General features: G+C 52.5%; 1 protein-coding gene across 2 annotated transcripts in view; it reads left to right on the top strand.

Moving 5' to 3' along the window:
* Positions 1–22,392, top strand: part of Gdpd5 (glycerophosphodiester phosphodiesterase domain containing 5) — a 77,335-nt gene extending 54,943 nt beyond the window's left edge. For both annotated transcript variants that reach the window (XM_028770724.1, XM_028770723.1), the window contains 13 exons: positions 2,706–2,799; positions 3,396–3,455; positions 9,509–9,607; positions 9,871–9,964; positions 10,324–10,469; positions 13,191–13,273; positions 14,429–14,579; positions 15,197–15,415; positions 15,900–16,057; positions 16,355–16,502; positions 17,857–17,939; positions 20,218–20,330; positions 21,388–22,392. In XM_028770724.1, coding sequence (XP_028626557.1) covers positions 2,706–2,799; positions 3,396–3,455; positions 9,509–9,607; positions 9,871–9,964; positions 10,324–10,469; positions 13,191–13,273; positions 14,429–14,579; positions 15,197–15,415; positions 15,900–16,057; positions 16,355–16,502; positions 17,857–17,939; positions 20,218–20,330; positions 21,388–21,536 — 1,597 coding nt within the window. In that variant the 3' untranslated portion in view covers positions 21,537–22,392. The remainder of the gene's footprint in view (positions 1–2,705; positions 2,800–3,395; positions 3,456–9,508; positions 9,608–9,870; positions 9,965–10,323; positions 10,470–13,190; positions 13,274–14,428; positions 14,580–15,196; positions 15,416–15,899; positions 16,058–16,354; positions 16,503–17,856; positions 17,940–20,217; positions 20,331–21,387) is intronic.
* The last annotated feature ends 292 nt before the right edge of the window (positions 22,393–22,684 follow it).

Below are 22,684 nucleotides of genomic sequence, written 5' to 3'. Positions count from 1 at the left end.
GGTTCTGGGAGCTATCCAGTGTGGGGAGTCACGGATAGGGAGCAAGCCTCTGCTATGTTCTGGATTTCCTCCTCCCTCTGTGAGGTAGGATAACTCCAGCCTTATCAGGTCCTTACCAGGACAAAACTGGGAGCTGAGTGGGGGTGGGACACACAGCTGCTTCCCGGGAGGCTAAGTCTCCAGCAGGGGGAACCTCTGACTCACAGCGCCTGGTGGATTGTGGTTCAAGGATTCTGCTAGGATCTCGGGACTCTTTTAAAGGGATGTGAAGTCCGCTGTGACCTACCTGCGTGTTAGCTTCCCACTGCTGTGACAAAATATTTGACGAGAGCAACTCCAGAAAGGAAGGGCTTACTCTGGCTCCCGTTCCAGAGTACAACCTGTCACCGTCATGGACACAGGAACTTGAGGCAGCTGCTTATGTTGCGTCAGGGAGATAAACACTGGGGCTCGTCCTGACTCCTCTTTGTAGTCAATCCAGGACCCCAGCCCATGGGATGGCACCACCCACATTCAGGGTGGGTCACCCTGCCCCATTTAACCTGATCTAGAAGCTCCCTCACGGACTCGTCTCCCAGGTGATTCTAGATTCTGTCAAGTTGATGATATGAACTGTCACACTCTGCGGAGCACCAGACTGGACTGCTGTCCTTAATGAACGCAGCAGAGGACACACTGCTGCCTCTATCTGCCCTGGAACCCAGTGAGATGAGCCAGGCCCACTCACGTGCCAGAGCTGGGCCCTGGTCACTATTAAATATCACAGGCCAACCATGAGTCTTTGTGAGTGTCTAAAGCACAGGTAGTATTATGGATTCATGAGAACATTGGTTGCTGGCCCTCAATGGCAACTCCTAGACAGCTGCACATATCCTGTAATATATGGACAAACTGGGTTCAAGGAGGGACCCGTGGTCCTCTAGCCAGTCATTGTCAAGAACATGTGTCAAGGGCAGTCTGGGGAAATAATGTCTCAGAGAGGGTAAAAGAGCCTTTGTGAGGTCTCACAGTAAGTTGGTGATGGATCAGTGATGGAGACAGACATCTGGCCCTTGATAGCTCCCTGTCTTGGGGGAAACTCAGCAGGTGAGTGTTCACCCGGCCTCGGAGGCAGCCATGGAGGCCTGCTACCCGCTTCGCGGGAATCTGAAGCTTCTCTTGAATCTCTGAGATTATTTACTACATACACACAAAAAGGACGTGAGCACGATCCTGGAGTTGGCACGGCATGGGAATAGACAAAGAGAGTCACATGGGACCTGGAGTGTCCAGCCGTTTGCCATCGAGACAACACTAGCATCTGCAGAGTTCACGCTGGAGAATATACTGAGATTGCAGACAAACTCATAAAAACACCCAAACAAAACTCAGATGATGTTTTATGACAGTTGACAGATGTGGCCTATGGGCTGCATGTTGGAGACACCTGGTAGGCTACTGTGTGTTTGTCCTGGAGGTGTCCCTGTCCAATGTGGCCAGTGGGACCAGAAGATCTTTTGGGTGTAGCTCCAGGGCCAATCTCTTGCCTTCTTTGGGGCTCAGTTTCCAAAGTTGTACAATAAGGTGAACCTACCCTGTGACCTTCTGAGTAGCAGGCCTCCCCACAGGCTCAGAGCAAGGCCCTGGGAAGGGACAGGGAGGCAGCTGCCCCATGGAGTCTTCCTGATGTCGCCTCTCAGCTCCAAGCAGGCTGCCACTAAGTGTCCTGGGACTGGCTCACACTCTGTAATACATCAAGTGAGCGAATTCACCATTTGAGCCTCGCTTTCCCCACTAACACAAGGAGGTGTGTGAGAGTGAGCTGTCTTTCTGGGGAGTAGGTAAGCTGCAGCCTCCAGGACTGGTAGGAAGTTTGCTCTTCTGCCCTGTCATTCTGTTTATAGCAACGGAACCAAGGAAATAGAAATCCAAAGAAATGGGGCCATTTTCTGATCCCTGTGTTAGCTTATACAGCGAATCATTGCAAGCTAGGAAGTCTCATTAATGGAAAGCCGTCTATATATGGGACATGAATGCAAGAAGACCACGTGCTGCTTTAAAAAAAATCACATTTCCTCAGCATGTTTACTGGTTTCAGTGAATGCTTGTGTCAGGAAGAGTTTGTTATGTCCTTGTCACAGTTTCCCTCCCTTCACTCCCTGAAGCCCTATGAAGGGCATTCTACCGTCTCCATCCTACAGGTGAGCAGACTGGAGTGGTCCAGCTCATCAGCTCTGAGGCTCCACATTTTCACGTTTTGCCGTTGAACTTGAGGTGAACGGCACAGTCAAGGGCATCTTGGGATCTGTAACACCCGTCACCTCCACAAGGTCCTATGAGCCAGCAAGAGGCAGTGTGGGCATTAGATCCCAGAGTGTGTTCATCCCTCGGAGCTGTGCCGGCCATGCTCCTGAGGGTGGCAGGCATGTGGAACAGCCCCGGAGTAGTTATCCCAGATCCGCTGTTCACACATGTATAAAGGTGCAGTGCAGGGCCAGTGAGGAGGAAGTGTAATGGCCCTCAGAACGGTGACTCTGGGCTCTTCTGCTTCTTGCTTTCTGAGTGCCCACTAGAAGTAGGCTTGACTGTCGATAAAGGAAGCACTGATTGCCGATACAGAGCGGGAAAGGGCTGCTTGCGGTTCCCCACCTGCAGCTTCCTGAGAGCTGAGACTGCCCTAGATCCTTGGCTCAGTGGAGGTCTGACTTCTGCCCTTCTCCCACCAGGTACCTCTACAACCGCATGGGCTACTGGAGCGACTGGTCCGTGCCCATCCTGGTGACCACGGCTGCTGCATTCACATACATAGCAGGCCTCCTGGTAGGAGTGGAGAGGTTCCCTTGAGCTCATGTGCCTCGTGTGGGTCTGTCCCCAGGAGGGTCAGACTTGGCCTCTGCTGGTCTGTGGGGATAGGGATATTGCTCTGCCCGGACTCCCTCGACTGTCCCTCTGGAAGCCCCTCCCCACCCCCAGGCCAGGGGAGCCGTTCTGGCTTGTCAGCATCTACTACAGACATCTTCCAGAAACTGCCTGGGTTGCCTACCCGCAGCATCCTCCGCACTGAGAGACTCAGGTTGAGCACTAGGTGCTCCTTGGGGACAGGGCTCAGATCTGCTTCCAAATCTTGGGCCTGGAAATCTCCCAACAAGCCGAAGCGTTAAGTTGGGCAGTTTTCATGCGGCCGAACCCAGGGACCTTTCACAGGGGAATTCCCAGAGGAGGAGGCTTGAGGCCTGGAGTAATCTGGAAGGAAGCCAGGCCTGGACAGGGCTGGGCTGGGCATTCCTGGTGCCTGTGGGGAGGGTGTGTCCTGCCTAGGGTCAGTCGAAGGGCGGGAGTGTGGAGCGGGGTGTCTGGAGAGCTGGCAAGCTTTCCAGACACGTGTGGCTTGACCGGCCCCCTGGGCCTCTCTTCAGGTCCTGGCACTATGTCACATCGCCGTGGGGCAGCAGATGAGCCTGCACTGGATACACAAGGTAATGAAAGGCTGCTCCAAGGGGGGAGGGGAACAGAGGCCTGGAAGCAGAGAGTAGCCTGGCTGGTCGTCCCCCTCACCCCCCCAGCCCTGCAATGTAGGCACTGCCAGCATCCTACTCTGCAGGGGCAAAAACCAGAGAGGTAGTCAGCATGCCTATGGTCTCACAGCGTGTGTGGGAAGCCCAGGGTTCTGCCCTGCAGCCACTGCACTCAACAGCACCAGCTCTGCCTTGGCCCCGCCTTCTCGACTGTCTTTAGTGAGCTTTGGTGCTGGTGCCTGGGATGGCCCAGGCTGTCCTGGTCTGGTCCTGATCGCTTTCTGCCACCACCATGGGACAGTCACCTCGACTTCTGCTGCGGGAGATGTCATTCCCACCCTTGGCCTGCCCACCTTTCCGTGGCTTTTACTCCCTCGCTCTGGCCCTCATTTGCTCTTTCTCTTTGAGCTCCTTCCCTGTATTTGAACGCTCTCTATATAGCCTGTGTCCCAAGGCAGGGGTCTCTTTCTCCTCCCCGCAGCCTCCCCTCCCAGATGCGTTTTACAACATTTGTGTTACCAGTTTCTTCCAGGTGCCTGATCTCAACCCACTCTAATTTAATGACACTTGAAGACTAACCTGGCACTGATGGCTTCTCCCTCTGTCCCAGTGTTCATTCCAGACTGGTCCAAAACCTCATCTCTGTCTCACTCTGTCTCTCTGTCTCTGTCTGTCTCTGTCTGTCTGTCTCTCTCTTTCTCTCTCTCTCTCACACACATACATACACACACACACACACCTATGCTGAGTATAGGTTGTTGATACCTGCTATGCTTGATCAGGGCCGTAGGACTAGGCCAGTCCTGGCCAAGATAGAGCCATCCCCTTTAAGGAGCCTGGGGGTGGGGGTGGGTGGGGTGGGAGGTTGGGGGGGAGAGTCATCTCTTTCCCCCACAGCATGGCTAGGAGTAGGCACACTATCTAAGAAGAGGCAGAAATGTCTGGAAACAAACAGGACCCACAAGACTGACCTAGCTAGCAGGGAGACGGAAAGAGGGAGAGAGGGCACAGGTGAACTCGAGTTAGGTGTGTGGAGCAGGATGGGAGTCACCTTGGGAGCCAGGCCTAGGTGACTGAAGTCTTGTAGGGATGGAGAGAACAGTCCCTGCTGAGGATTTCATACTGAGGACTGCTCTGGGGCTTCCTCAGCCCCCTCTGGGAGGCGCTTTCTTCTCTCAGCTGCATTGCTGACATTTGAAAGAGGATATCAGCTGGCATCTGGGGATGAGGCACACATGCTGTGGTCACCTCCTGGGGCTGTGCCTGGCTCTCAGCAGGTCAGGTCACACAGGCATGATCCTAAGGGAGAAGCCTGCAGTTCTACAGAGCCAGTCAGATCAGGGTTCCTCAGCTAACCTGCTTCCTGCTCCAGGCCCTTCTCTCCCTTCCACACAGTCCTGTGAGGTCTCAGAGGCAGAAGGGCCTGCCAGGCAGAGATGAGCCAAGCTGGGTCTGTTTCCAGCTGGCCTGGCTTCCCAGGTTCTGGGTTTTAGAACAGGGCCTGGAAATTCTACCGATGTGTTTAAGAAATCCTGGTTATTTCTGTCTGCTTGCTTTATCTTAATTCATTTTTTATGTGAACAAAAATTCAGACATGAAAAATCATACTTGATAAACTTTTTCCTGCATACACTCCCTTTTTATTTTAATTACTTGTGTGTGTGTGTGTGTGTGTGTGTGTGTGTGTGTGTGTGTGTGTGTGTACACACCACAGCACATATGATATGGAGGTCAAAACATACCTTTTGGGAGTCCGTTTTTTTCTCCATGTGAGTCCTGGGGGTCAAACTCAGATCATCAGGCTTGGCAACAAACACTTTTACTTTCTGAACTATTTCACTGATGTCCCCTTTTCTTTAAATTTATTTTATGAGCACAGATGTTTGCCTGTGTTTAAGTATAATACATGTATGCAATGCCTCCAGAGGCCAGAAGAGGGCGTAGGGTTGTCTGGAACTGGCATTAGAGGCAGTTGTGAAGTCCCCTGCAAGGGCTTGATCAGTTCATAACTGCTGAGTGAGCTCTCCAGCCCTCTCCCTTTCTTTGTACACACACAGTTACCTCATCTGTGCCCTCCTTTTAAAAATGTGCCAGGAGCGCCCTCTTGGACACAGTAAGGCCGTGGCCATCAATCAGTGCCTGACACTTGCTCAGGTCACCCCCTCATTCCCGAGTCATCAGCCCAGCTCATTAGAATCTACTAGTTTTCAGACCTTTTGCAGGGCAGTGTAGCTGTGATCCAGGAGGAAAGAACACTGTATTTTCCTTGTTCTCTTCACTGTTGTTTTGAGGCAGGGTCTCACTGTGTAGCCCCTTAGAACTCACCCTACAGACCACACTGGCCTTGAACTCACAGAGATCCATCTACCTCTGCCTCTGCCTCCTGAATACTGGGATCAAAGGTGTACAACTACTCTCAGCTTTTTCTAAACTCATCATCCTCCTGCCTCAGCCTCCTGAGAGCACACATTATAGACCTGTGCTACCATGTCCAACAAGAAGGTATACAATGCCCTTTGGCACATGGTGCCAACCCACGCTCCCTAGGCAGTGTGTGGCTATGCCAGCAGGATCCCCTTGCCCTCAGGCGGAAGCTGATCCCTTGGGAAAGACCTGCCTGAGAGGTCAGAGGTTCCCCTGAGTCCTCCCAGCCTGCATTTCCCCTTTGCTCAGGTTTCATAGAGCAGAGTCACCTGAGTCTTAGCTTTGTGTCTTCTGTCCTTTTGCTGTGGGATCTGCTTATCAATTTGAGGGACCTCTTTGTAGATTTGGGAAGTTGACCCTTTGGTTGATGAACTGCAGATAATTTTGCCCAGTTTGTCCTTCATCTTTTGACTTTTTGACTTTGTTTATTGTATTTGTGCCATGTGGGTATTATTATTATTATTATTTCTTTAAAAACCAAACAAACCTTCGATCTGGCTGGGCTTAGCTATGCACTCCTTTAACACCAGCACTCAGGAGGCAGAGGTAGGGGGATCCCTATGTGTTTGAGGCCAGCCTGGTCTACAAAATGAGTTTCGGGGTAGCCAAGGATACACAGAGAAACCCTGTCTTGGGGGTTGGGGAGAGACATAAACAACAACCCTCGAAACTATCATCTCTTTTTGTGGCCCTCGGGTTTGGATCAGACTTAGAAGGGTCCTTCCCACTCCAAGATGAAATGGAGATTTTTTTTTGGGGGGGGTTATCATTTGGTAATTTTATGACATTGCCTTTTTGACATTTAAATGTTCCTTAATCTTTTGGAAGTTATTTTGGGGCCTGGTACGATCTTCCCAAACTCACTGAAGATGCTTGCCAGTGTCCCCAGCTGGCTCCCCTCCCCTGTGTGTCGGAGATGCCTTTATGCTCCTCCAATGCCTTCAGACCTCTTTCTGAAGGTGGCTTTCATTTATCCCTCTGGTCTTATGCCAGGGTCATATTGCTTTGAAGATGTCAGTTTTATGGGACATTTTAATCCTGGTCTGTGTTTAGAATCCCTGGTTCCCCTGAGTCCCAAAAAGGGGAGAGCAGAGAGGCTTAGGAATGGGCAGGAGGTGAGTGCTGTGGCCCAGGGCTCAGAGGCCTGGGAGGCCAGGAAAGTCGAGGCAAACATAAAGCCCATCTGTGAGATGATTTTGTACCTAGCCACCACCCAGAGCCATCCAAATACCTCTTGGGAGGGATGCTGTGCTCTGAGCACTCTGCCCTGCCCCTGTGCTGTGCCTCTAACTCCCCCACTCCAGGGGACAGCAACTGGGCTTCAAGGCTTATACCCAGGAGGGCTATATCAACCACCCAGGCTGAAGCCAGAAAGAAGCCAGACTCTACCTGGCCACAGGATGTGCAGCTGAGCTGGACTGGGGCCTGCTGGACCCATGGACACTTCAGCAGCACTGACTGTGAATTCAGCCTGTTCTCCAATTGCTGGTGTACATGACAGTTCTTTCTGGTGCTAGCTTCTGTCTTTCCAGATGCACTCTAAAAAAAGCACATTTGATCTGTGGCACACGCCTTTAATCCCAGCACTTGGGAGGAAGAGGCAGTCGGATTTCTGAGTTAGAGGCCAGCCTGATCTACAGAGTGAGTTCAGGACAGTCAGGGCTACACAGAGAAATCCTGCAGAGAGAGAGAGAGAGAGAGAGAGAGAGAGAGAGAGAGATATTGAGAGAGAGAGATATTGAGAGAGAGAGGTTGAGAGAGAGAGAGATTGAGAGAGAGAGAGAGAGAGAGAGAGAGAGAGAGAGAGAGAGAGAGAGAGATTTGAGAACTTCCAGTATGCCAGACACCATGTTTGTCATAATAGCATTAGCAGCATTTATTGAGTACTCGCTGTATGCGGCTTGTCCTTTCCTCTCTGTCACCCCTTTCAGTTACAATTATTCAAAATGGCAGCACTCACATTTAATAATCATTTCCTTTTGGTGGCAGCTACTGTGCAAAGCACCTTACATACATGTTCTCGTTTATGTCTGAAACCCCTCCCTGGAAGGCATTCATCATTATCCCTGTATTCCTGCTCAGAGCTGTTCCCCGAAGGTGTTACCCTCCTCCAGTGCAACAGGGTTTGACCCAGAGATGTGACTCAGGTGTAGAGACCTCAGGCTTCTACCAAGAGGCTAACCAATCTACAATCCCGAGTTCCAACTCTCCTTGTGTCTTAGCACACAGGGAAAAATGAATGAATGAATAAATGAATGAGTGAGTGAGTGAGTGAGGAGTAGATTCCTCCCTTGCCATCATGAGTCATGCCCAGAAGGACAGAAGTGCCAAGCCTAAGTTCAGTCTACCCCAGGACTCTGGGTAGATCCTCCCAGGTTAGGTGTGGGAGGGGTCACAATATTGCAAGCCTGTGCTATTCCTGAGTCTGAATGACACCGTGGGGAAGAGTCCCTTCCTGAACATTTCAGTAATGCTCCCGAGCATGATGGGTACCACGGCAGCAACTGTAAAACTGTGATGAAATTTTAATTGTATTAGGATTATGGGGAATCAGTTTTATTGCGAGGACTTCCGCTGTCATCCTCCTACTGTAATAAGATGTCTTCAGAAAGGGCTCCTCAGAGTCCCCAGCCCCACTCCTGCTGTCTCATGCTGCCTTTGTGAATGAGGAAGGAGCCTGGACCATGAAGAATTCTAGGGCTCCAGAGAGGACAGAAGCAGGGAACCCCAGCTTAGTCTTACTTAGTTTGGGGTTTCCGGTGCCATTCGCCACAGATCTCTGTCCCTGAAGGCACCTCATGACAGCTGTGCCCACACTTCCGGTGGAACATATTAGAAACTGAGCTGGGGATGTAGCTCAGTTGGTAGTGTCTGCCTAACATGGACAAGACCCTGGGTTCAGTCTCCATTAAGCTGGGCATGCTGGTGCCCGTCTGTAGTCCTAGCACTAGGGAGGTAGCAGAGGGATCAAGAGTTTAAGGCTACAGGAGATCTGATGTCAAGAGAAAACAGCCAAATGCAGGAGACCAAGGCAGCCAGTTCAGCAGACAACACTGTGAGCTGAGCCTGCCTCAGTGTGGGCTCACACTAGGGGTTCCGAGCCCAGCCCCTTCCCACTGCACAGTTCGCAGGCTCCTGCCCTGGCAGAGGCCCTGGTTTCCCACTCTCCTTTCATCTTGTCTTCCCTTTTCTTTCTCCATGTCTCTCTCGCCTGGGATCTGCCCGCCTTTTCTGCCTCTGCCTCTGGCTGGCCTCTCACTGTTCACGCTGCCTTCCGCTCATCCCAGGCTTTCTCCTTCCCTCCTCCTTCTGCTCTGTGTGCTCCTCTTCCTCATCTTTTTGTTGTTGTTGTTTTTGCTTTTGTTTGAGACAGGGTTTCTCTGTATAGCCCTGGATGTCCTAGAACTCACTCCGTAGACCAGGCTGGCCTCAAACTCACAGAGATCCACCTGCCTCTTCCTCCCGAGTGCGGATTAAAGGCGCTGCACTGCCCCTGCCCAGCCTATGTGCATTTCTGCTTTCTTTCTCCTCTTCTCCCAGACAGAGGTCCCCTCTTGCCCTGACCCTCTGTCTGGAACTTTCCTCTCCAGATGGGGCTGGTGGTCATCCTGGCTTCCACGGTGGTGGCCATGTGTGCAGTGGCCCAGCTCTGGGAAGATGAGTGGGAGGTGCTGCTGATCTCCCTGCAGGTGAGTGAGGTGGGCAAGGGACAGGGACACTGCCTCCCCAGGACCTTTGCAACAGGCAAGCTTTTATCACTTCTGTGTCTCCACACCAAAGCACAGAGGAGTAGGGAGGGGTCTGCAGAGCAGGCTTCCCAGTGTCCTCAGCAGGCAAATAGAGACAGGATTGCCTGTCTTGTAGGTAGAGATGGTCAGCAGCATGCTGGTGACCTGAGGGGTCTGGATCTGCCTTTGAGTCCCTGGTCCCTCCTGCCTCTCTTCACACCCAGGGCACAGCACCATTCCTGCATATAGGGGCCCTGGTGGCCATCACTGCACTCTCCTGGATCGTTGCCGGACAGTTCGCCCGTGCAGAGCGGTCCTGTGAGTACACCCTAGAGAGGGCCCACCCATCCTGACCTCCATGAATACCAAGGCCAGCTTAGACTGTTCCCACTAGGACTCTACCTGGGTGGTCTGAGTATGAGATGGGGCCCCTGTGCTTAACATCACAGGCTGGCTTCAGGCCCTTTATACCAAAGGATGCTCTGGAGTTTTGCTCTGGGTTCCTATGTTTTCATGTACATGTGTGCATAAGTTGTAGGTGGGGTTTACTTCCTGTCAGAGCAAAAGCCACTCCCCAGAACACCAAGTCTGATTCCAGTCTGGCTAGCTAGGCATGGTTGGGCCTGCTGAGAGCCACACAGTGGCTCACGGAATGTTCCTCCTGGCCGTGTCTGCAGCCTCCCAGCTCACCATTCTCTGTACCTTCTTCGCCGTGGTCTTCACCTTCTACCTGGCCCCTCTCAGTATCTCCTCTCCCTGCATCATGGAGAAGAAAGACCTGGGCCCCAAACCTGCCCTCATCGGCCACCGAGGGGCCCCCATGGTAAGTACCCCAGAGGGTGGAACAGGGCAACAGCCATTGCAGGAGAGGAGCCTGTGGGAAATGAATGTCATGTCTGTGTCAGCAGATGTATCATTGGCACAAAAGGACATCCTGGTTTGGTTTGATCTGCTTGAGACAAACTGGGATTTAAACTACCACCAGCCTTCCTGCCTCTGCCTCCTGAGTGCCGGGGTTACAGGCATATGCCACCGTGCCCAGAACACAAGGACTTAAAAGCAAACAACAGGCTGGGGAGATGGCTCTGCAGGGAGAAGCACTTGCCGTGAAAGCCTGGCACTCTGCGTTTAATCCCTGCAGCCTACATAAAGATAAAGGAGAGGAGGTCCTGTGAGTTCTGCGTGTGCACTGAAGCATGTGTGTGGATGCTCACACACACACATGCACGTACAGACACATACATGTACACACATACATGCACACACATGCACACACATGCACACACATATACATGCACACACGTGCGCACATATGCACACACACATGTACACACATGTACACACACATGCACATACACATGCACACACACGTACACACACATGCACATACACATGCACACACACGTACATAATGGTAATTGTAACACCAAACTGACAATATTTAAAAGTACTTACTTTCACTTTTATGTGTATGATTGCTTTGCCTGACACCGTGGAGACCAGAAAAGGGCATCAGGTTCCCTGGGACTAGATGGAATTATAGACGGTTGTGAGGTGCCATACAGGTGCTGGGAATCAAACCCAGGTCTTCTGGAAGAGCAGCCAGAGAGAGCCATTTCTCCAGCCCCCAGATTAACAATTATTTAATATGACCTAATATCATAGTTATTTTTCCTTTGTCTTCAAAAATATCTTTGTAGTGCAGACTTTTAAAATCATGATCTGGATGACATCATGCAGCCCATCTGCTTGACACATGTCTCCTGAGTGCCTTTTCATCTGTGACAGACACACACACACACACACACACACACACACACCCGCCGCGGCGTCTCCTTTGTGCTATTTATCTGCTGATGAAGCTGTCTCTAGACAGCCTGTCAAGCTGTGCATTTGGCTGCTCCATCCTGTGGTGGCTTGCTCATTATATCCGTTGTCCTGTTTTTGAGACAGGGTCTCAGTGTGCAGCCCAGAATAGCCCGGAACTCGCAAACCATCTGTCTTCCCCTCCTGAGCGTTAAGGTTACAGGTGTATGCCACCATGCCTGGTTGTGGTGTTCATTTTACACTTGTATGGTTTCTACCCTGACACGGGATGATGGTGCGTAGTTGCAGGTTGCAGTGTTGTTCTCAAATGTGTAAACAATGCATTATCCTCACACCAGAGCGATTTGCCCATCACCTTACACACTGTTTCATTGTGTTAGGAACATTCAGAATCCTCTCCTCTGCCTGGTTCAAAATACACAGGAAGTTAGCATTTACCACAGCTACCCTATTGCTGTAGAATGCTAGAACCCGTCCATGTTGCCCATCATTTCTACCTGGTAACCAGCCTTCCCCTCCCACTCCCAGCCTCTGTTGACCACTGTTCTGCTCTTCACTTCTGTGGGGTCTATTTTAAAAAACAACAAACAAACAAACAAACAAACAAACAATCCCAAAACCCTTTCTTAAAAAATGTGGCATTGCAAACCTTATGCCTCAGGACACATGTGGACAGTTTGCAGGGTCAGTTCCCTCCGACCATGGGAATTAAACTCAGGTCGTCAGGTTTGCAAGCAAGAACCTTTCCCTACTAAACCATCTTGCAGACGTTTTAGTGCTGGTTTGGGAGGTGGGTGGGCAGCAGTGCTCTCTCCATGTCACTGTGAATGACTGTGTCCAGGGTCACCAAGTGTGTGTTCCTGAGGGCTTCTCAAATGATCACCATCCTTTTTGAGTTGCTGGGTCTAAATCCAATCTCTGGTTTGGTGATGACCTCTAGTGGTAGGAAAAGGTATTGCAATTTACTCTGACTTCATGGCGCCAAAGGAGAGACTGGAAGCTAAATACCCCTGGAGAACAGTGATCCCGTATTCCCAGAGTTCGAAAGAGAAGGTGGTTCCTTAGGAGGCAGGGTTCACCCAGGGTTGGAAGGCAGAGTCATGCAGCGCAATGGCTGGGACTGACCTTCAAGCCGGTGAAGGGCTGCAAACTTACTACGTTGGGTGCCAAGCATGAATTTTAGACCATGTGTCAGTGTAGTGATGCAGAGAATATTATAATTGATGTATAGACGAAGCTCATCACCCCACAGCAGCCCCATCCTCTCTCCTCCCCTCCAGAATCTCCATCTGGCCTGGGCTCTGAGATTAAGCCAGAAGGGACCAAGCACTCAGTCTCTGCCCAAGGCTACCACAGGGCCACAGGCCTGTGGAAAAGGCCATTTGCTTCCAGAGTCTTGCTCAGTGCCTGTAATACAGCAAGGGCAATATGGTCAGAGTTATTATTTGCTAAGTCTTAGCTGTGTCAGGCACTTATATGAGTCCATACTCAGCACACTGCCTGCCCCTTTCCCCCAAACCTCCATGAGGTATACATATCATAACAAATGAAAAAATGGAACCTTGAAGCAGCTGTGTGAGTGCCCAGGTTCCCATAGCAACTCCAGAAAGGAGCCAGAATGAGAGGCAGACCTCCCAGCAGGGGGAGGCCTCCCACTGGCTGGGGAAGGGTCATCAGCTGGACCCTAACTCTGCCCTCTCTGGTCTTTCCTCTCTAGTTGGCTCCAGAGCACACACTGATGTCCTTCCGGAAGGCCCTGGAGCAGAAGCTGTATGGGCTGCAAGCTGACATCACCATCAGGTCTGGTGGTGGCCATTCCCCACCCCCACCCACCTCTGCATCTGGCTCTCCTCATAAAACCTCCTGCCCATGCCTTGGTGATGGGAGGGGAACAAAGGCCTGGATGGTCCACAGCAGGCCAGGCAGCCTTTTAGTGCCAATGAGGTTTGTGCCAGACTCCAGAATAGGAAGAACAGGGTCTTGTTCAGGCAAGGTTTAGGTGTGGGGACCTAGAGCTCTGTCACAGACACATTGGAAAGAAAATTACATCTGTGAGTCTCATGCCTTTAATCCCAGCACTCTGGAGACAGAGGCAGGCAGATATCTATGAGTTCAAGGACAGCCTTGTCTACAAACTGAGTTCCAGGACAGCCAAGGCTATGCAGAGAAACCCCATCCAAACAAACAAACAAACAAACAGATCATATGGAAGGGACGTACACATCTCCATCTATAGATACAGCATATTATTAGTATGAATGTCAATGGGGAAACCCATCCCAACCTATCGGAGGTTACCCTGAGGAGGAGAGAAGGCGGGGCCACCAAATACTACTCCCCAGGGTGTACAATACACAGCTACACCATGTAAGTGAGGTTAGCACTCCTGGTGTAGACCGCATAGAGTATACACCCGACACCTCCCTCCCTAGGAGCCTATAAAATGCCTTGAGGAACAGGGAGTGAGGGAGCCCTTTGTTAGTCTGCACTAAGGAGCTCTGTGAGCTGTGGCCAGCCCTGGTGGGTGGATAAGGACGAGAGAAGTATGTGGACTTTGTCTAAGAGGCCTGTGCTGGCACTGCTATCAATGTGACATGTCAAGGACTTGGTTTGAGGCCAGGTTCCACCATTTAGTGGACTTTGAGCTAAATGCTTCCTGCTTAGCCTCCGTCTCCCCCATTATCAATCCCGGCAGTGCCTACCTCTATCGGTGCTAAGTGCACAGACCCACTTCCCCCAGCCCTCCCCTCCCCAGCTGTCTTCCCCACTTGACCTCCATAGAGAGCCAAGGACTTGTCCCTTGAACCCTTTGAGGTCCCCACTGGCCCAGGGGGAGTCTGTAGTAGCTGAGATGGGAACAGAAAAGCTGTGTCCTTTGAGGGTGGGGAGTAGGGAGGGTGGTGATGGGGAGACGGGTATCTCTGAGTGGGTGATGACAAGGGTCCTCTCCTGCAGCCTTGATGGTGTGCCCTTTCTCATGCATGACACTACCCTGAGGCGGACCACCAATGTGGAGCAGGTATTCCCGGAGCTTGCCCGCAGGCCTGCTGCCATGCTCAACTGGACTGTCCTACAGAGGCTCAACGCCGGCCAGTGGTTCCTCAAGGTTTGCCTGTACCTGGGCCTGCCCTAGGCATGGGAGACATGGAAGGCTCCTAAAGAAGGAGGCAGGTGGCCTTCAGCTCAGATGACCCTAACCAGGCTATCCAGTGACCCCCTCTGGGCTCTTGTATCTGGACCCCGTAGCTGCCACTGCTTGTTTGGGGTCTCTGGTGATTGGCTTTCCCTCTCAAGGCTGCTGATCCTCAGTGGACTTGTTGAAGCTGTAGATACAGGACTGGGGATGTAGCTCCATTGACAGAGTGCTGGCCTAGCTTGTACCATGGCCTGGATCATTCTCTAGCATCACATAAGCCTGATGGGGTAGTGTAATCCCAGCAACAGGTGGAGGTAAAGAGGAACAGGACCTCAAGGTCATCTTGGACTACATAGAGGACTCAAGGCCATGATGGACAGGCTCTAAACAAAGGATTCACTTGGGAAGGGGGCGCGGGGCTAGAGGCAAATGTTAGGCACTCCTAAGACCCCTCCTGGGCCACAGTGATCAATTGCTCAACATATCTGCAGTCACTGGTGGCCCTGGGTCTCCATGCCCCATTGCCAGGAAGGCGTTTGAAAGCTCTGTAGACCTAATGATGGCATGCATGTCCCTGTTTCTGCCAGACTGACCCCTTCTGGACAGCCAGCTCCCTGTCACCCTCCGACCACAGGGAGGTTCAGAACCAGTCCATCTGCAGCCTGGCAGAGCTCCTGGAGCTAGCCAAGGGCAATGCCACACTGCTCCTCAACCTTCGGGACCCGCCCCGTGATCACCCATACCGTGGCAGCTTCCTCAACATCACACTGGAGGCCGTGCTGCGTTCAGGCTTCCCACAGCACCAGGTGAAGCCCAGTGGGCTACCCCGGCTTAGCCCCCGGCATCGAGTTAGACTCACCTGTTCCCTTCTCCGGGCTTTAGTTTCCCTGATGGTGAAACAGGGCTGTGTGCACCGTATTTTCCTGACTGGCCCATTGTGGGGACAACAGATCCTTTGAATCTCTCAGAGGAGGGTAGTGGCCCATGTTCTCTGGTTACTTGAGTGGAACGTGGCCCAAATCACTGTGGTGTCACAGTTGGGGAACCTGATACCACTCTGTGACACACAGTTCTCTAGGTGCTATTGAGTGTGGTCAGAGGAGGGGAGGGGAGGGGAGGCTCCTCCATCTTGTCTTGGCCAGGCAAGCTGCCCAAGTAGTTCACTGTGGGCTCCACTGCTATAGTCAGGCTCCACTTTGACCCTTGAAGGATCTAGGAGGTCTAGGACCCTCTCCCCGAATCTGGAGATAAGAATTCTGACCAGCCTGACCACCCTGTCTCCTGCCACAGGTCATGTGGCTGCCTAACAGGCAGAGGTCTTTGGTACGGAAGATGGCTCCTGGCTTCCAGCAAACATCTGGATCTAAAGAAGCCATCGACACCCTACGGAAAGGTCACATCCAGAAGCTAAACCTCCGCTACACTCAGGTGTCCCACCAGGAGCTCAGGTGCCTGCCCTGTGCCATTCAAGATGGCCCTGGAGGAGGGAGGGACTGTGTATCCCCAAGTTCAACCCGCCACTTAGCACATGTGGGCACAGGGCAGAATACGGAGGGAGCCTGGGCACACAGGGTTTGGAAGTGGGATGAGAAGCACTGAGCAGAGATGGGCTTGCCTGTGAGTGTAGACCCCCTGTACACAAACACACTTTCTTCCTGGGCTGGCTGAGAAAGTGTCTGGCTATCAGGAGGTGCTCTTCCAGCTTCCCATAGCAAAGCAGCTAAAGACCTCTGTCCCCTCCCCAGGGACTATGCATCCTGGAACCTGAGTGTAAACCTCTACACTGTCAATGCACCGTGGCTCTTCTCCCTGCTGTGGTGTGCCGGGGTCCCCTCCGTCACTTCCGACAACTCTCATACCCTTTCTCGGGTGCCTTCTCCGCTCTGGATCATGGTGAGTTGGAGATTGTGAGGCCTGAGGATATCTTGGGGATGGTGAAGAGGACCATCAGTTACCTGTAAGGGCTTTCCCTGCAGAGAATACAGGGCATCGGAGGATGGTGGCATCCATGGTGTGTGTGTGTAGAGGGGTAGGGGTAGGCTAAGTCACAGTGGAATTGTCACAGCTTCCAGGGTCTTCACTGGAGTGCTGGGGACCCTGGGCCTAACCCACAGGGAAGATCACGTTGCCTAGGATTCTCAAGAAGCTAAGTTTCCTGGGTCATGAGCTACTCCTTAGATTTGGTTTTAAAGGAAAAGTTGTTCCAGAAAGAGACTGGAGGACAGGGCAGGTCTACTCAGAGGACTGTGAGGAGTGTGTGGGGACCAGTCTTGGAGCACCTGAGACCAGCTGAGCTCCTCTTCCAGCCCCTGAGATAACCCTGGGATGAGGCAGAGGCTCCTTGCTGTGTTCCTGAGGACACGAAGACAGGTAGAAGGCTCTGTAGCAAACAGGGTTGCAGTGTTAGCAAGTCAGAGCTAAGTTACCGATGCTTTCATGGAGAGAGGTGTGGGCAAGGCCAGAAGAGGGCCTCAGTCATGGAGAGGAGGCTATGGAGGCCTGGGCCATGAGCTTTAGACTCATACAACTTATCATGACCCCTGCCAGTCCTGAAAGACCCTGCTTTTCATCTTCCATCTGAACAACACAGTCCTTAAATACCTCTAACCCTCCTCAAAGGTGACATGAAATAGGTAATAGGCAGGCAGCGGAAGTGTGCATATTGTTCAGACCTGGGAGTTGATGGACAGAAAAAAGTGCCCCCCCCATAAGTCTAAGGGTACTGAGGCTACATATATGGGGCTTTGTCTTCCCCCAGACCTTGTGATCAATGTCCTACTGCCTTACACAGGTGTCCCATACCTATTTGTAGAGTCATATGTCTGTGTGCTTGGTACATGGTATCTTACATGACAATGCATCATCAACTGGCGCTTGCCTTGAGCTTCTGGAAGCTATACACACTTGAATTTCAACATACCACCTCTACCTGGAATATACACACACATACATACACAAACACACACACACATACACACATTCATACACTCACATACATGCACGAATGGATACATGTATGCATACACACACATACATACATACAGATACATACAGAGAGAGAGAGAGAGAGAGAGAGAGAGAGAGAGAGAGAGAGCCCACTATGCCCAAAGTCCACTCCTGCGAAATAAAACAGTGAGGAGCCTCAAGCTCCCCCGCTTGCCCGTCCTCGTAAGAGGTCCCCCAGTCTGTGGCCCTTCATTGTAGAAGAGCTGTGACTGTAAGCTAACCTTGGGTCATCTCTCCACAGCCCCCAGACGAGTACTGCCTCATGTGGGTCACCGCCGACCTGATCTCCTTCAGCCTCATCATTGGCATCTTCGTGCTCCAGAAGTGAGTAGACACCAACGCCTCCATCACCTGCCTATCCCAGCAGGCCCAGCTCCACCCTCAGCAGAAGCTGGATGGCCTCTAGAATGAGCTCCCAGCTCAGGGCTCAGAGCCAAACCTTGCTCTGATCTGCTGTGTGGTATCTGGTGGATGTTGCCCCCTCTGTGGCCATTCTGCCTACTGTGAGCCAGCGTATGGGTTCACTCCTGGTAGGACGGAGTGCTACTCTGACAGTTAAAACCCCTCGCACCCCTTAGGACAGCTGGCATGAGGCTGCCACATGTGGAATGGGTGGTCCAGGGAGGGGAAGCAGTTGGGCCAGCCTGGGGCCCTAGGCAAGCAGGAACCGAGGGGCTGGGGTTGGCTCTTGACTGACGTTCTCTCTCTGTCCCATCCTGCTCTGATGGCGCATGTCCCTCCTCTCTCCCCTCCCCCTCTCTGCTGCACTCTGGCATCTCACAGCTATCACTTGATCAGGTAATTCTGGTGTGCTCCCCTCCTGCTCCTCTCTCCCCTTCCAGCCACTCCCTTTCCAGGTCTGTCTGAAAAGCTGCTGTGCACTGAGCCCTGAGCCTGGGTCACCCTTGCCCGTCTCTGCCTGAAGCACGGGCCCTTCTCCACCTTCCCACCCACCCCCACCTTCCTTTCTGCTCTTTCTTTTCCTTTCCTTTCCTTTTTTTCCTTTGAGACAAAGTCTCACCGTGTAGCCCAGGCTGTCCTCCAACCTTTAATCCTCCTGCCTCAGCCTCCTGAGTGCTGGGATGTCTTCTTCCTGTCTGGCTATGTGTGCTGTACTTTTTGGTCCCTAACTGCAGTGTCTGCAGGTGTAGACCAGTGTTTTCTTGGTAGATGTTGACCCAGCTTCCCTCCACCAGAGTGTCTCCCCTGGGGAGAGGGGTCTCACATCCCCATGTCCAGCACTCAGGGGGCCCTTTGCCACCTGCCCAGTGCAAAGCCCAAGTTTCTGTTTCTCTCCTGCTCCATTGGCTTCTGCCTCTTGGGACTTCCTTTCCAGTGGTTCATGCTGTTTCTCTGTATCTCTCCCATAACCTTTTCTTTTTGCTCTCTGTGATCCACACCCTCATTCCTTTCTCCTTCCCCCCACCCTGGGGGGAGACTGATCCTACCCCTCAATCCCTGGTGGCTTTCCTGACCCAGATGTGCCTGGCTGTAGAGACCCTGGCCTAATACTTTTCCCCCCGTGGGTTCTAACATTAATTTCTAAGAGGAGACCTTAGCATTAGGGATTATCAGGGATCTTAAGACCTCTGGGTCAGGCAGCTTTGTTGACCAGCTTCTTGGCCTGAGTCTAAGAGAACCTGCGCTCTGGGACTGAGCCCTTGACAGCACGTTTAGCTCGTGTAGCCTCCATCCACTTGCAGAGTCCACAGGCGCCGCCTGTGTGGTAGTGAACCCATCAGACACAGCCCCAGCAGAGTCACTGTCTCCTGCAAGTCAGGAATAGCCAGAGAGAGGAGCGGGGCCATGGGAGACGAATCAGGAGAGAGATACTTTCTCTGTGTGTCCCATCCTTTCATTCACTGATTCAACAAACACTTGCCTAACCTCACAACATGCCGGGCATTGAGGCCGGCACTAGGAGCCGGCCAAGGTGCCAGAGGAACAAGCACTGCCCTCAAGAATTGGCAAAGCACTGGCCCAGCCGAGGTGCAGTGCCTTCCCCTCCAGCCTCTTGCTTCCCTACTGTCTGCCTGTCCTACTACCCTGTCTGTCCATTTCTGCTGTGTCAGCCCCATCTACAACCCCACAGTGAGTTTTATATGGAATCTTGGCTGCCTCCGACCACCCAGCAGGGCTCCATCTCCTGGGGAATCAGGGGTGCTTATTTCTAAGCAGATAACTCCAGACCCCGTTCCTCTAACATCTTGGTCTGGGGACCTGTGAGGACCAGTCCTAAGCAAAACCTCACCGTCACCAACCTCTTTGGCCCCTTCTGGTTTTACTCAGCCTGTTGTGTTCATTGGTTTATAGGAGGTTATCAGAGTCATATCTGCTAAGCTCCTTGCTCCTGAGACTGCCCCTCCAAAGAGAGCCAGGGCATAACATAGAACTGCCTTCCCAGGGAGGGAGGCTGATAAAGGAGGGGGGAGAGGCAGGAGAGCCCTGGCTGGAAATCAGTAATTAACCCTCTCTGGGCCTCAGTTTCCTCATTTGTATCATGGGTCTCTCAGGCCACATCAGGAGAGGCTCTGGAAATGGGCTGGGTCTCTGCTCCTGGGAGGCTGGGGAGGACCTGATGCCTACTGGGCTATCTCTGCAGGTGGCGCCTGGGTGGTATACGGAGTTACAACCCAGAGCAGATCATGCTGAGTGCCGCTGTACGCCGGACCAGCCGGGATGTCAGCATCATGAAAGAGAAACTCATCTTCTCAGGTGACAGCCTGCACATGCCCTGGGATTAGGTGGCACACATGTAACACACCAGGATAGGTGGAGTTCACACCCACACATATACTGGGGGACAGAAACACATGTGTGTCCACATCATACAACCCCAGATCCTGGGGCTCAGTGTTAGCCCTGGGTTGGTGAATAAACATGACAAGCTAGAGTGTGGGGAAGGGAGTCTGTTTGAAGGCCCAACACCTTTCCTTGGTTCACACATGACTTTCACAAGTGACAACTGTGCTCTTTTCAGTCCCTGCTGACATTCCTAGTCTATGAAGGCAGCTGTAAAGACGTGTGCAAAACTGGGTGTCACTGCAGCTCCTCAAAAAAACTGAGTCAGAAAGTGTGCTCAGAGCTCCCTGGGGCAGCGAGAAAGGTTTGGGTGGTGATGTAGCTGGGGTGTGAAGGATACCTGCAGGTGCCTGGCTAAGAGCTTGATCAGACACAAGGAAGAGTGCTCCTGTGGAAACTGGTGTGCCCCAGGGCTGCGCCGCTCGTCCAGGCACACAGAGCCAAGCAGCATTGCACAGAACCACCTTCCGGAACCTCGGCTCTGCTCATCTCCAACACTAGAACACAAGGGTCCTTGAGGGGCTCTGCTCAGGCCCCCACCCTTGTAGACTATGAGAAGGGGGGATGAACAAGGCTGGCTTGAAATAGGAGGTCCCAGCCTAGCCTGGGGAATCGAGGAGATAGATGTCTAGTAGGCTGACATACCAGGGATGCAGAGGTCTAAGCCAGATTTTAGGAAAAGAGCTGTTGCTGGGTAGAGAAGACACTCAACAGAGAGGAGCCAACATGTGCAAATGTAAACACTGGGTAACAAGCACCCGAGGGTGCATTAGTTTTCTGAGACAGAAGTTCCAGGGGGCAGAGGACTAAGGGCCTAGGAGGGACCAAGGAGGCCCCAGAACACCAGGCTCAGTGCTAACTGGAACCAGTGGTTACATCTGTCTCTGAATGCCTTCCTTCCCCTCTGTCTGTCCCCCTGTCCTCAGAGCCAATCTTCCTCGCTCACATTCTGTCTCCTCTGGTCCAACAGAGATCAGTGATGGTGTGGAAGTCTCTGATGAGCTCTCCGTATGTTCAGACAGCAGTTACGACACCTATGCCAACAGCACAGCCACCCCCATGGGCCCTCGAAGTGCTGGCAGCCGTGCCAAGACCTTCACAGAGCAAGGTGGGCATTAGCTGAAGATCTGTCTGCCCAACTTGTACCCAAGGTAGAACCTAGAAGAGAGGAACGCCTGAAGAAAGAAACTGCACCTGGAGTGCCTGGGAGCTGGCTCCTCAGCCTACGTGTGTGCCCCAAGCTCCTTTGTCTGTTCCAGCCTCTCTTGCATGACTGGGGGATGCCGGGGGTCCTCTCCACTGAGGCTCAGCTAGACTAGGACTCCAGCCTCTCAGATGCCCCTGCAGGCCTGGGGCTTTTCATCCAGGAAGTGAAGGCCTAGTCTCCTGGTCCACTCTCATAATCAGCCTTGGCCTCCCAGCCTGGAAGGTTTGGCGAGTCACCGGGGTGTGCCCTGTGCCCCATGCAAGTGGAGGACGTGGCTGTCTCCCTGTGCTCACACCTGTCTATTTTTCTGTCTGTGCTGTGAGATGACTAACTGTTCTCACTCCTGCCTTGAGGACGTTGGCTGGGCCTCACCCCTGCCTCAGGGCTCTACTCTGCACCCATCTCAAAGCACAAGGAAGTTCATCTCAGGAGAAACCAGTGGCTGTGGTGGAGACATGTTCCTCCCAACCAGCTTCCCTCTACCACTGGCCTCTCTGTCCCTGAGAAGCAGCTAGAGATGACCAGAATCACAGGCTCAGGGCTGTTCTGCCTCGCACCCGACTGTCCAGCAGGCCTCTAGGGCAGAAGAAGCCTTGAGGACCAGGTGAACGACAGACTGATATGACCTCAGGTTCCCACAGCTGTGGCCACAGGGCAATGGGCCACCTGGGCAAAGCGCTCTGGGCTCAGTCAAGCATGGGCCTCTGGCCAAAGCTGCCTATAGTAGAAGGAACCTAAGGGCAAAGACAATTAAAGCTGCCATCTTGATGTGTGTTGTCTCTGAATTGTCTGTGGCAGTCTGGGGACCCAGCATGTGTGGGTTGGCATTAGGTGCTGGCCCCGGGTTTTGAGGAAGAGCCATTTCACAGGTAAACATGACTAGATCTGAGTCCTTGATCAGCCATGATGCCGGGACTTCAGCAGCCCCTGGACTGCATAACAAATGAATGCCCTTGCATTATGTGGGGCAGGATGCTAAAATGATCATCCAAAGTCACATAGGCAAAGCCAGGGCTACTCTTTGAGAAGCCTACATCCACACTCTTAACTCCCATTCTTA

Source organism: Grammomys surdaster, unplaced genomic scaffold, assembly GCF_004785775.1.
Source record: "Grammomys surdaster isolate TR1022 unplaced genomic scaffold, NIH_TR_1.0 203, whole genome shotgun sequence".
NCBI lineage: Eukaryota > Metazoa > Chordata > Mammalia > Rodentia > Muridae > Grammomys > Grammomys surdaster.
The sequence above is the reverse complement of the archived record's forward strand: the minus strand, read 5'-3'. Positions and strand labels throughout refer to the sequence as shown.